The following is a 14,099-nucleotide window of genomic DNA, read 5'->3' on the forward strand; positions in this document are numbered from 1 at the left end:
CTAAGTCTACATAGGACCTTTGGATGTCTCAAGAAGCAGGAGGTAAAGGGTATAAAACAGTTTTACCTATTTAAAACAAGCATTTAACTATCTGTCTTCATTTGCATAGTGATACTCTGATACAGACTAGAATTCAGAGACTGTGAACTGGAGACCAGAAGGCCAATTTGGCCTAGTAATGTGATGATGTTTTCCTTGACCCTAATATGGTTTTTACTAATGTATTAATATGTCTTTATCAAGGGTTTACCACCTCCAGATCACCACAGACTTCAACCATAGCTTATGCCAGCCTTTAGAGCTCAGGTGGATATGAAAGGAAGGCTGGACAGCTTAGACTGCACTATGTTGGGGGCTTTCCTCACCTTCTTAATGTTGTTATCACAAGCCAGACAGCTGCAAATAAACAAGATCCCAAAAAAGGTAAAGTAGCTTGCTTACAGAAGCAGAATAAATAAACACAGGTTTTGAAATCAGATGTGTCTGCAAAACCATCCCAGATCTTCCTATAACACCTAAAAACCAACTCCACAATACATTTATCCCTTCATTCAAGAAATATTTATTGAGCATGGTCAAGGTACAGTTGCTATGCTTTGATGATATAAAGTTAAATAAAAGCTAACATGATTCCTTTCCTCTTGAAGTTTATAATATACAGCAAGATATAAATAATGTCAAATAAGTACATATGCTAATAAAAAAATTAATCTATAGCAAGTGTTTCCAAAGTAAACTATGAGGGAACTTATTGTATAATAGAGAGATTTAGCATTATTATGGAGGTCTTGAAAGGCTTCCCAGAGGAGCTGATTTATGTAGAGATCTGAAGGATGTGAAATATTGCCAAGAGGGGAAAGGAAGCAGATTACAGGCAGAGAGAAAAGCACATACACAGGAAGGTAGGAAACCAATATGCTAGAGCTTAATAAGAAGGGCAAGTTTGGTTCTGTGAAAAGTTCAGTAGGAGCAGTGAGAAGTCAGAAAACTCACTGTCTTTTAGACATTACTAAGTTTTGTCTAAAGCTTAACAGCAGTGATTTTAAAAAATAAAGGAGAGGATGATGTTATCATACAAGCATTTTAGAAAAAAATATCACTTGGGGTGAAGTATAAAGAGGAGTAGGGTGGGGAGGGGTCACATCATGTGAATGTTGACAAATCAGGAAGTTCTCATAGTTCTCAGTGAGATATGTGGGTGTATGCATAGCTCTTCATGGCTTTGCTCTGGATGGTAATGATGAACATGAAGGTAAGTGGCTGGGTTCTTTAAGCTGAAAACATTTGGTGAAGAAATAAATATGGGGACGAGAGAGATAAGACTGTCAAAATAGGCTACTAGTAAGGCTTCAGGCTTTCTGTCATGAAAGAATGGGGTACCATTTGTAGATAGAAGATTCTGTACGAACATTTTTGGAAGAGTGAATAATTAATTCATTTTTAGACATTGAATTTGAAGGGCTTTTTTTTTTTTCCTCTGAGACATATATGAAGTGATACTAAGCTGACAATTTTATATGCAGCCCAGAGAAGAGGTTTGGATAGAGATATAAATTTTAGGGTGGGTGCAGTGGCTCACACCTGTAATCCTAGCACTTTGGAAGGCCAAGGTGGGTGGAATGCTTGAGCTCAGAAGTTCGAGCTCAGCCTGAGCAAGAGCAAGACTCTGTTGGGCACTGTAGCAGGTGCCTATAATCCCAGCTACTTGGGAGGCTGAGGAAAGAGGATCGCTTGAGCCCAAGAGTTTGAGGTTGCTGTGAGCTGTGACACTACAGCAATCTACTGAGGGTAATAAAATGAAAGTCTGTCTCAAAAAAGAACAAAAAAAGAGTGATACACATTTTAGAGTGATCTGCATAAAACTAATAACAGAAACTGTAGTTGTGAGTAGACTGGTCAGGAAAAAGCACAGAGTATATGGGGAGGGGGTTGAGAGATAAAAACTTATTCAGCAGTAACTTACTATATACTACCCTGGTGATCAGTCTACTAAAGCCCTAACCTCAACATTATAAAATTCATCCACATACAAAAATACCTGTATCCCTTAATATTTTGAGATTAAAAAAAAATCTTTTGATTCCTATTTTTATTCTGTATTTTAAATTAAATTCTTAGAGGCTAGGGAGTGGTGGCTCATGCCAGCACTCTGGAAGGCCAAGAAGGGAGTATGGCTTGCAATCAGGAGTTTGAGATCAGCCTGAGCAAAGCAAGACCCCATCTCTACTAAAAATAGAAAAATCATGGCAGGCACCTATATTCCCAGTTGCTTGGGAGGTTGAGCCAGGAGGATTGCTTGAGCTCAGGAATTTGAGGTTGTTGTGAGCTAGCCTGAGGTCATGGCACTCTGGCCAGGGCAACAGAGTAAGAGTCTGTCTCAAAATAAATAAATAAATTCCTGTCTAAGGCTTCTATCTTTGCTGACTCCCATTATCTATGCACCCATTCCAATCAGAGGTTTTCCTCCAATTACTTAACCAAAGTGACATTTATCAACATTAGTAATGACCTACATCTTGCCAAAGTCAATGCTTAATTTGTTTTCCTTTATTATCACGCCTATAACAGCATTTGATATAGATTACCCATTCTTTTATAAAATACATCTCTTGGATTTCATGGCAGACATCACTCTATACCACAAGCACTTGATTTTTCTCCTGAGGACCAGCCTTACTTCTTGCCTTTCTTTGCTGACATTTCCCTGTTTACTGTCAATCTGAGTATCTGAACCTTTTGCAGTTTTTGTTCTAACATTTAGGTCCATGATCCATCCTGAGATAAATTTTGTAATGTGAGGTAAAGGCCAGAGTTCATTTTCAAGCATGTCAGTATCCAATAGTTTCAGCACCATTTGTTGAAAAGACTATCCTTTCACAGTCAAATTATTTTGCCAAAATCAATTGACCTGCCCTCCCCCAAAAAATCAACTGGGAGCCTGTTCTCAGACTCTTCATCCTATAGAGAGTCCACCCTTTATTATAGTACATCTTAAAATCAGCTACTGGAAATCTTCCAACACTATTCTTATTTAGGTTGTTTTGGTTTTATTCTGTGCCCTTTGCATTTTTAAATTGCAAAATACATATTTTAGAATGTATTTGTCAATTTCTACAAAAGAAAAACCACTGAGATTTTGATTGGCATTCCTTGAATCCATACACACATTTTGGAAGAAATCTTAGCAATATTGAGCCTTTCAATTTATGATTATGCTTTATCATTCAATTTAATTGGATATTCTCAAATTTTTCTCAGCAATAATTTCCATTTTTTAATTTAAGTATTTTGATGTCATTAAATGGTATTTTAAAAAAATTATTTCTGGCTTGGCGCCTGTGGCTCAAGCAGCTAAGGCGCCAGCCACATACACCTAAGGTGGTGGGTTCGAATCCCCAGCCCGGGCCCACCAAACAATGATGGCTGCAACCAAAAAATGGCCAGGCATTGTGGCGGGCGCCTGTGGTCCCCGCTGCTTGGGAGGCTCAGGCAGGAGACTCGCTTGAGCCCAGGAGTTGGAGGTTGCTGTGAGCGTGATACCATGGCACTCTACCCAGGGGGATAGCTTGAGGCTCCGTCATAAAAAAAAAAAAAAAAAAAAAATTATTTCTACTGTTCATTCCTTCCCATAAAAATACAATTAATGTTTGTATATTATATTGAACCCAGCCACCTTGCTGAATTCACTGTTATTTCTAGTAGATGTTTGTGGAGATTCTTTATAATTTTCCACATGAAAAATATCATGTGAGAATGAAGAAAGTTTCACTTCTCTTTTTTTTTTTTTTTTGGATTGGTTGTGACTTTTATTTCTTTCTCAGATCTTACTGCAATGGCTAGTTACCACCTATAAAATGTTGAAAAGAAGTAGAAAAGGCAGATAGCATTGTCTTTTCTCTATCTTAGGGAGAAAACATTTTCATGATTAAATATGCTGTTATAATAACAGATTAGTGATAGATACTACACATCACGTTAGGGAAATTTTCTTCTATTCTTAGTTTTTGGAGAGAGTTTTTATAATGAATGGGTGTTGAATTTTTCAAGTGATCTCTAAGTATCTAATGGGATAAAAATGTAGTTTTTCTTTTTACAGACTGCTTGATATAATGAACTACATTGACTGCTTTTTGAAATTGTGAACCAACCTTGCATTCACAGATGAATGTGGTTTTCTTTTCATACATCATCCTTTTCATGTATTGCTGGATTTCACTGGCTAATTTGTCTGCCTCTATGTTTGTAATATTGGATTATAATTTTATTAGGTTGGCTAGAGAGTTTATTAATTATATTGATCTTTCAAAGAACCAATTTTGGGCTGAATTTATTTCCTCTTCTGTTTCCTTCCACCTATTTCTAATTTTTATTATTTCCTTCATTTTACTTGTTTTAGTTTTAATTATGGGGTTTGTCTTCTAGTTTTAGATGGAATTTTAAATTATGGAATCAAGCTAATTTGAGGAGTTAATGTGATAAATCTTACTGTGTTTTCCTTTAATTCAAAATACTATCCATTTTTCTTAGTGATTTCTTCTTATTTGTAGGTCAATTAGAAGTATGATACTTCATTTCTAGTTAGAGATTTCCAGATATTTGTTACTTATTTTTGATTTAATTCCATTGTGATTATAAACTTTGTGTGATTTCAGTCCTTTTAAAGTTGATAAAATTTGTTTTATGACTCCGAATATGGTTTATCTTAGTGAATATTCCATGTGTACTTGTTAATAGTGTGTATTCTGCTATTGTTGGGCTAACTTACCTATTAATGTAAATTAGCTCAAGTTGGTTAGTAGTGCTATTTGAGTCATATATATATATATATATATACACACATACCCACACACACACCAATTTCTGTCCAATTGTACCATCAATTACAGATGAAGGAATGTTGAGGTCTTTTAACTAAAATTGTTGATCTGAAGGCTGGGTGTGGTGGCTCACACCTATAACCCTAGCACTTTGGGAGGCCGAGGCAGGTACATTGCTCAAACTCAGGAATTCAAGACCAGCCTGAGCAAGAGTGAAACCCCATCTCTACTAAAAATAGAAAAACCGTGTCATGACAGGCATCTGTAGTCCCACCTACTTGAGAAACTGAGGCAAGAGGATGGCTTGAACCTAAGAGGAGGTTGCTGTAAGCTATACTGATGCCAGGGCATACTACTCAGGGTGACAGAGTAAGACTGTCTCAAAAAAAAAAATTGTTGAGTATTTCTCCCATATAGTAATTTAACATCACTATTGGTTCTTATAAACTGCAACTTTATAAGCAAAACAACATATGAAGAAACCAGTTGTTTTTTCTCATCAGTGTTACAATGAAAGAATGTTATTCATGAATCTGTACTATAATCTTTTGCTTAAAGTCCCAGTTTTTAAGAGTCTATTATGATGTTAAGAGAGGACTTAGGGTACTGGCACTTTTTTCTTTATGTATATTAAACCTATATTATTAGATATGTACACATTTAGCACTGCCATGTCTTCTTGATGAAATTGGGCTTTTTCTCTTAGATTCACTCCATCCTTATTTAGCCTGGACCCTACCCCAAGAAACTGAATTTTATAGGTTCCATCCTTGCTCTCTGGTTTTAGGTTGGTTTTCACCAGTAAGAGACAACAGCTGGAAATTTGGAGTGGAGAGGGAAAGATGTTTGAGTACTTAATTCTTCCAGCTCCCTCCCTGAGTTGTAGGTTAGGTTTTTCCCTGAAGGCATTAGAGATGGCTATCAGGTAGGTGGTTGTCAGTAAACCTCATTAGGCTCCCGTAGTCCCTGCTTAGGCCTAAGGGTGATAATGGCTCCCTGATTAGCTTAGGAGGTATTTCACCATCACTTCTTGTTTTCTGGTTTAACTCTGTACATCAGCGGTTCTCAACCTGTGGGTCGCGACCCCTTTTTTCCATTTGTAACAACACCAGCAATTAGGAAGGTTGAGAACCACTTCTGTACATAGCTTTGTAAATGGCCCTTTCATTAAGCATACTCCAGTCACTCCTCTTGAGTACTGTATACCATCCGTTCCCTGCTGGGGATTCTTACCAATATGTGTGAATACCCCTAGCTTAAGTTATTTAGAGCTTTTTTGGTTCCGTTAGGTAGGTAGCTAGATACAAACAGGGCAGATGACAGATATGCTTAGGCTATTTTGGACTGGTCTAGGTCGGACTGACCTGGGCTTTTATGGGAATGGGGCTGATTAAGACCCTGCAAGTTGGCCATTTTGAGAACAGAGATAATTAAGACCCAGGGAAATTTCCAAGAAGCAACTCAAAGTTGTATATAAAACTCAGAAGCTGCTCTTTCCGGGATGCCTGCAGTCATGGGGCCTAGCTTCTGGGCAGGTCATTAAAAAATACTTTATTTTTCTTACTAAAACCTTGTTTTCTTCAATTATTTCAGCAACTATGTTGAGCCACTCAGCCACTCTAATAGTTCTTCCCAACCCACTCACTGGATTCAAGGGGTCTATTTGGATGTTTTGATTAAAGAAGGAAGTCCTCGTGGCAACTACTGAATAAATTCTACTGTAAAAGCAGCGTCAGGGCACAACATTCTCATATCTAGGCACCATTTCCTTGGGATTGTTATGCATGGCACTATGTGTCACACTAGAGACTCCCCAAGGATCATAAACGAGCTGCAGTGGTACCCAACAAAGCAACAAGTTTCAGAGTGTATCAGGTGAACCGGAGAGGTGTAACACCCACCACAGAAGCCCTAGGTTGTGGTCAGAATAGAGATCATATTGTGTTTTTTCTCACTTCATCCTACCTGTCAGGATACGTGTGGTATTTGGCTTGTAAGAGGAAAGAGTTACCATAGGTTTCCTATGCAGGAATTGAATACAGGCCACACTGTATTCAAAATCTTGTTTGTCTTGAATCTCAACAGTCACATAGTATAATGTTCTCTCTGACTTAGACCTAAGAGCCTTAAGAAGTCGATTTTAAGTAACACTTTAAAAGATAAAATGCTGCAAGTGGACTATACCTTTACAAAATCGTGCTAACTTGTTGCAAAGAAAGGGAGCTACAGGTTTTACAAGTACAGCAAGCACCACATGACCTTTCAGTGTTTCCAAACATGGATTGACTTCATTCCTGCACTCGCCTTCCCCACAGTTCATGAACAAAAAGCACCGTCCACCTCCACAAGGGAATTGCCGGCCCTGGAGCGGGAAGAAGTGGGGATGGCGCGACTCTGGGCGCGACAGAAACAGCCACTTCGGACTCACTCGGGTAATAGTTTTCTCTGAGGCCAAGCTAAAGGTCAACCTTGCGATCCTTACATCTTCCTCTTCCGGGCCTCAGTAACAGTTTCGTTTTCCAAGGCCCAGACTTTCCGCCGGACCTACCAATTAAAGGTAGCAAAAAGAGAGGCACCCGCCGGCCTCTCGCGAGACTTTGCCAGCGCAGGCCGTTTCCGTGAAGGTATCGCGAGGCCTTGGCGGCCGGGGCGGGCTGCGCCGAAGCCCCGCCTTTCCGGAGCGCGCGCGCCGTGGCGGGAATTTTGCCTGTCTGAGATTTAGACCCCACGCACTGGCTGGCTATGGTCGGGGTCGCGGGAGGCAGACCTCGGTGACTGGAATCGTGAACAGGTACGACATGCACTGCGGGAAACAGACGCCCCGGAGGCCTGGCTGCTGTCCGGTGCATGGGACCCGGCTCCTCTCGTCCTCCGCCCAGCGCTGCCGGGTGCAGGCCTGGTGGTCTCTTCCTCGGGCTAGGAGGGACAGGGGTAGCTCCAGGAGCCGTTTTCCTGATCCCACCCGGAGCTTGCAAGGGCACTTTCTCCACCTAGCTGCGGGGATGCAGGCTGAGAGCCATTAGCCAGCCACGGAGCGGAGGGTGCAGTTCGGGGTGGGCTCAGGAGCTAGAGCTCAGTCTGTCCTGCAGACGTTTCTTTGCTCTTTACCCACTTTCGAGCTGGAGAGGCCAACCAGATTTGAAGTCTCTGTCTCAGCCAGTCGGTCGTATTTTGTCTGTTTTGACAGCGTCGGTGGGGATGAAGGGGTGGGTCACGGAGGGCGAGGAGAGGGTGGGTTTTTGTTTGTTTGTTATTCCTTTGTGCTAGAGGCACATTTTGCGAACTTTCTGAAGTAGCCCCTAATCTTATGGTCTTCCCCACCTCTAGGAAGGAGTCTCTTCACAACGTTTCTTTGGCGCCCTTAATGATAATCATAGTGAACCCCAAACATTTCAGAACATGAAGTAAACAATGGAAAACTCTTCTGCTGCATCGACGTTCATGACTGACAGTTTAGAGCTGGAGCTGGGGACAGAATGGTGTAAACCCCCTTTCTTTTCTTGTGCGGTTGACGACAAAGAGGGAAAAAATTTTTCTGGCGAGTCCCACCTGTGCAGCGGAGCCCTTAAGCGGTAGGTAAAAACCGGGACTTTTTCCTTCCTTAGATTGTTCATCAATTTCTTAAGAATGGGATTTAATTATTATTTCGGCCCATTAAACTTTGCTCTTCACCAACGGTGTTTTGTAAATCAGCTTAGATGATCTTAAAATGACAAATTCATATTAGTTTTCATGTTGTTTACTGGTTAAAGTATTTGGGGTTTTTAAAAAGAGCTTCTTTGTAAGTTATGTTGCCTTACCACACTAACACTTAAGCTTTAGTTAGCTAGAGATCTGCAGTTTCCCTTTTACCTAAACTAAATTCTTAACTCTGAGCTTTTTGAAATGGTATTTCCTTCTAAAGAGTGTCATAATATACTAGGGCTTTTCAGTAATTTTTAAGTAAGACATAATATTATATGTTGTCCCCCTTCTGTCTAATCCTAATCATCGATATGCATATAAGTGTTATAGAGTTATTTTTGCATTGAGCAGATATATATATTTTGCAGTAAAATTGCTGATCTTGAAATATACCTGCTTAGGCCATTTCAGTTAGAAGGAAAACTGTTTTGTTGGTTTTATAGTTGTACTTGTTAGAGACTTTAAATAGAGTACCTAACTTGATCATACTATTCTCCAGACATGGCTCATGATTGTTTTTAACTGTTTAAAAAGAAATCTGATGTACCCTCAAATGCTGAAATTCTGAAACTGAAGACCACTGGTGAAGGCAGGCAAAAGTTTGTTCCCTGGAGTCCTTTTATAGTTTTTCTCTTAAGTTGCATTGCTTTTTACTTATACTTTTTATTTTTATCATTATGTAGAATTGAAATTTTAATACAGTCTGACTGTAGTGATCCTGGCTATGTAAGGTGCCAAGGCATTTCCTCACTTTTTTTTTTTTTTTTTGAGACAAGAGTCTCACTATGTTGCCCCTTGGTAGAGTGCTGTAGCATCACAGCTCACTGCAACTTTGAACTCTTAGAGGCTTAAGTGATTGTCTTGCCTCAGCCTCATAAGTAGCTGGGACTACAGGTGCCCACCACAAGGCCTGGCTATTTTTTTGTTGTAGTTGTCATTGTTGTTTAGCAGGCCTAGGCCCGGTTCGAACCCTCCAGCCCCAGTGTATGTGGCCGGCGCTCTAACTGCTGAGCTACAGGTGCCAGGCCCCTCCTTTTTTTTTTTCCATGTGGTGTTTAATATGGATTCAAATAAGTGTTTTTAAAAAACATACTAAATTACGGTACTTGTTGTGCTCTTTATAAAATTCAATCGCAATTTTCATTTCAGATTAATATTGAATCTTGATCCTTTACCAACTAATTTTGAAGAGGATACAGTAGAAATATTTGGCATTCATTGGGTTACTGAAACAGCATTAGTGAATTCATCTAGAGAGCTCTTTCATTTATTCAGGTATTTCTTTTTTTAATTCCTTTTCAGTTTTGTGAGTTACATTGTTGAGTGGTTTCTAATGCTGATATTATGGAAGCACCAGTCAGATTGTGCTTTTATTCACCTGATTATCTGCAGTGGTAACAACAATCAGGCGTTAATGGCTAATGAAGTAATGGCTTTAATGAGCTGCTTTTTATTGATTTTTCAGGATCTTTATCCTTGGCATTTGGCATAATGTATTAAAGATTTGTATCTAAGACTTTGAATTATAATTATGGAAGAGAATTAAAATACTTTTGTTGTTAATAACCGTAGCCTTTTGGTAATTTTTAGAGAAGAAATATATTTTTCCAAATATATCTTAAGCCAGTGGTTCTCAACCTTCCTAATGCCGTGACCCTTTAATACAGTTCCTCATGTTGTGGTGACCCCCAACCACAACAACCAAACCCCAAATTATTTTTGTTGCTGCTTCATAACTATAATTTTGCTGCTGTTATGAATTGTAATGTAAATATCTGATATGCTATGGTGACCCCACATGTTGTGGTGACCCCCAACCACAACAACCAACCCCCCAAATTATTTTTGTTGCTACTTCATAACTATAATTTTGCTGCTGTTATGAATTGTAATGTAAATATCTGATATGCAGAATGTATTTTCATTGTTACAGAGGTCGTGACCCACAAGTTGAGTACCGCTGTCTTAGACTGTGTAATAGGAATGTTAATTCTCTACTTGAACAACATTTAAGAAAATTTTAATGAAAATACTCAAACATACACAAGAGTAGAATAGTACAGAGGTTCCCTGAATTACAAACTTCTAACTTATGTACAACTTGCACTTAAGAACAGAGGTTATAGCAGTAAGTCCCCGAGTTATAAACATCCAACTGTTGAATGACTTACATACAAACAAAGGCTAGGCAATAATAAATAGACCTGCTCTAACTTACATACTAATTCAATTTAAGAACAAACCTGCAGTAGCAGTCTGGGAGGCCATGGTGGGTGGATTGCTTGAGCTCACGAGTTCAAGACCAGCCTGAGCAAGAGTAAGACCCCTGTCTCCACTAAAAATAGGAAAACTAGCCCAGGGTTGCCTGTAGTCTCAGTAACTGGAGAGGCTGTGGCAAGAGGATCGCTTGAGCCCAAGAGACTCAAGATTGCTGTGAGCTATGAAGATGCCATAGTACTCTACCCAGGGTAACAGAGGGAGAATCTGTCTAAAAAAAAAAAAGCCTACACAATCTATCTTATTTGTAACCCAGGGACTGCCTCTGCTTATATTCCCTCAGATACGGTAAACATCATAATGTTACTGCATTTCCTTCATCTGTCCTGTCCCCTTGTCTTTTGCTTTAAGTATGTATAACCAAATTCCGGGCATCACGTCATCTCATCCTTAAATACAGGCAGCCTCCTGCTTATAAATGAGGTAGGTTTCATAGGTTTTTTCTTAAGTTGAATTGTATATAAGTTGAAATAGGCACATTTACCTATCACCTGTAACAGCCTCAGTTTGTAAAGTGTGAGTCATGTCAGTTGGATGTTTGTAACTTGGGGACTTAGCCTCCATTTGGAATTGCAAGTTATACGTAACTTTAATGTTTGCAACTTAGGGACTGTCTACTTTAGTATGCATTTTGTAAAAACATAAACACTATGTCATTATCACAATTAAAATTAAGTTAGTTCTTTATCATTTAAACCATAGTTCATATTCAGATTTTCTTTTTTCCTTTATTTTTTTTTTTCTGAGACAGTCTCAATCAGTTGTCCTGGGTAGAGGGCCGTGGCATCATCATAGCTGATAGCAATCTGTAACTACTGTATGCAAGTGACCCTCCTGACTCAACCTCCTGAGTATTTGGGACTACCAGCACCTACCACCACTCCTGGGTAGTATTCGTTTTTATTTTTTTTTTAATTTTTTCTTTTTTTGTTTTTTGAGACAGTCTCACTATGTAGCCCTGGGTAGAGTGCCATGGTATCACAGCTCCACAGCAACCTCAAACTCTTGGGCTTAAGTGATTCTCTTTCCTCAGCCTCCCAAGTAGCTGGACTACAGGTGCCTGCCACAACGGCTGGCTATTTTTTGTTTGTAGTTGTCATTGTTTAGCAGGCCCCGGGCTGGATTCAAATTCACCAGCTCCAGTGTATGTGGCTGGTGCCCTAGCCGCTGAGCTATAGGCGCTGAACCAGTTTTCCTCTTCTTAGAGGAGATGGGGTTCTCACTCTTGCTCAGGCTGGTCTCACACTCCTGAGCTCAGGCAATCTGCCCACTTCAGCTTTCCAAAGTGCTAGGATTACAGGCGTGTGCCACTGTGCCTGACCCATACTGACATTTTAGATAATTTTGGAGTCAGTTGTTGAATGCAGATTATTAAAAAACACATTAAAAATGTATGTATGGTACATTTTTAAATGAGAATGGAGGAGCAGAGGGTATTTTCCTCCCATCATTCCCTGAAACCTTATAAAGAGACTTCATTGTCTTTGCTATGTTGTTTGTTTTATTGGGAGGACAGGCTGTAATTCTGAACATTACAGAATGAATCAGTCTCTATCCAGGACATAGTTCATGAATATGGGTTATTCTTTAAAGAGTTTAAAGGTAACTAGAAATGATGGCAAGAGATTACTACAAAGAATTAAGATGGAACATTGTAAGTATTGCTTTCCCTAATAATTGTAGTCTACATTATTCCATTTCTTAACTTCTAACTGTGTAATTAATGCAATTTAAGATTTCATTATATAACTGTTAACCTAAAATGCATCTTAATAATTTTGAGGCTGGACGTTGTGGCTTATGCCTGTAATCCTAAGATTCTGGGAGGTTGAGGTGGGTGGATTGTCTGAGCTCAGGAGTTCAAGACCAGCCTGAGCAAAGTAAGACCCCATCTCTACTAAAAATAGAAAAATTAGCTTGGTACCGTGGAGGTTGCCTGTAGTCCCAGATACTTGGGAGGCTGGCAAGAGGATCTCCTGAGCCCAAGAGTTTGAGGTTGCTGTGAGCTATGATGATGCTGCAGCACTCTACTCAGGGGGACTGAGTGAGATTCTGTCTCAAAAAAAAAAAAAAAAGAACAAATAATAATAATTTTGAGATATATGCTACTTTTAATATTTTTAGAAGGTCAGACAAAGGTATATTTTATCTCTGGAAGTTTTTACCACCTGAACCTGATCCTTTAATAAACATTCACAAAGTATCAATCATCCACAAAAAAGAGATATTAAATCTGTATAATAGATTTAGAAACATGATCCATGTAATTGTTAGCATTTACCTGTGCTAAAATTAACTGTTACCTTACATTTTGAAATTAGGCAACAACTGTACAACTTGGAAACTTTGTTACAGGCCAACTGTGATTTTGGTAAGTTTGAATTTTGTTTAGCAGCAAAAAAGAATGCTGCCTCATTACAGTGAAATGCATGTGGGTCCATCATGGTATAATTAGGATATCATAATAATATAGAGGAAGCTTTAAGTCAGAAGTTCACAATGTGGTATATTTAGAATTTAGGGAAAGTATAACATTTAAATATTGTTGTAGCTGAGATATATAGTATTTTTCCAAATCTCCAGATCTTAAAAGTAAAACTGACTTAAGGAAGCTAAACTCCTCTGATGTGAATTGATACTTCCTTTGGAGGTGGTAAGTGAGGTAGAGAACTCAAACTAGAAATCACAAGTGCTAGACTTCATGCTACCATCTTTATTTTCTTTTCTGCTTTCTATTTGCTTTTGGCTTTTAATGAATTACCAATTTTTTTGGAATTTGGTATTGATAGACAGTGTGTTTTAATGCACGGTAGCTGCTGCTTCTTTCTAGCAGTTTTGGTGCAGTGCAATATTTAGAACTGTGGCCTGTACCTAACTAACCGTGGGCTTCACACCAATTAACAGTTCCTATCTCCGTAAGTTCCTGTGAGAATTAGATTCCATAATGCATTTAACACTGTGTTTTTAGTTTTGCCTGAAAAACCAAAAACTACCTGGAACATACTTTTGGTCACACAGAGGTTTATTAGCTTATCAAAACAAGGGGAAATACACAGAGGAATAGTCGAGACTTCACAGGAAAAGACAGTAGGAAGGAGCCTTGCCATATGGTTGGGCTTGTGCTAGCTACTTTTAGGTAGAGGTTAAGAGCGTAAGGATGGCATTCTGGATTGGATGTTGTTAAGCAGGGGCAGTTTGGTGTTTATTTTTCATCTAGAATGTGGGACAAAGGGCAGCTTAGGAAGGGTCTTCATTTGTAAAGAAGCAATAGTCACGTTAGCTGAAAGTGGAGGGATGTGGGAATTTTTTTTTTTTTTTTTT

General features: G+C 39.1%; 1 protein-coding gene across 1 annotated transcript in view; it reads left to right on the plus strand.

Annotated features, from left to right (window-relative positions):
• Positions 1-7,573: 7,573 nt before the first annotated feature.
• Positions 7,574-14,099, plus strand: part of MMS22L (MMS22 like, DNA repair protein) — a 134,353-nt gene continuing 127,827 nt past the window's right edge. The window contains exons 1-4 of the mRNA XM_003798217.2: positions 7,574-7,608; positions 8,145-8,389; positions 9,651-9,776; positions 13,100-13,149. Coding sequence (XP_003798265.1) covers positions 8,229-8,389; positions 9,651-9,776; positions 13,100-13,149 — 337 coding nt within the window. The 5' untranslated portion in view covers positions 7,574-7,608; positions 8,145-8,228. The remainder of the gene's footprint in view (positions 7,609-8,144; positions 8,390-9,650; positions 9,777-13,099; positions 13,150-14,099) is intronic.

This window comes from Otolemur garnettii, unplaced genomic scaffold (genome assembly GCF_000181295.1).
Source record: "Otolemur garnettii isolate 467f Iridium unplaced genomic scaffold, OtoGar3 scaffold00132, whole genome shotgun sequence".
Classification (NCBI taxonomy): domain Eukaryota; kingdom Metazoa; phylum Chordata; class Mammalia; order Primates; family Galagidae; genus Otolemur; species Otolemur garnettii.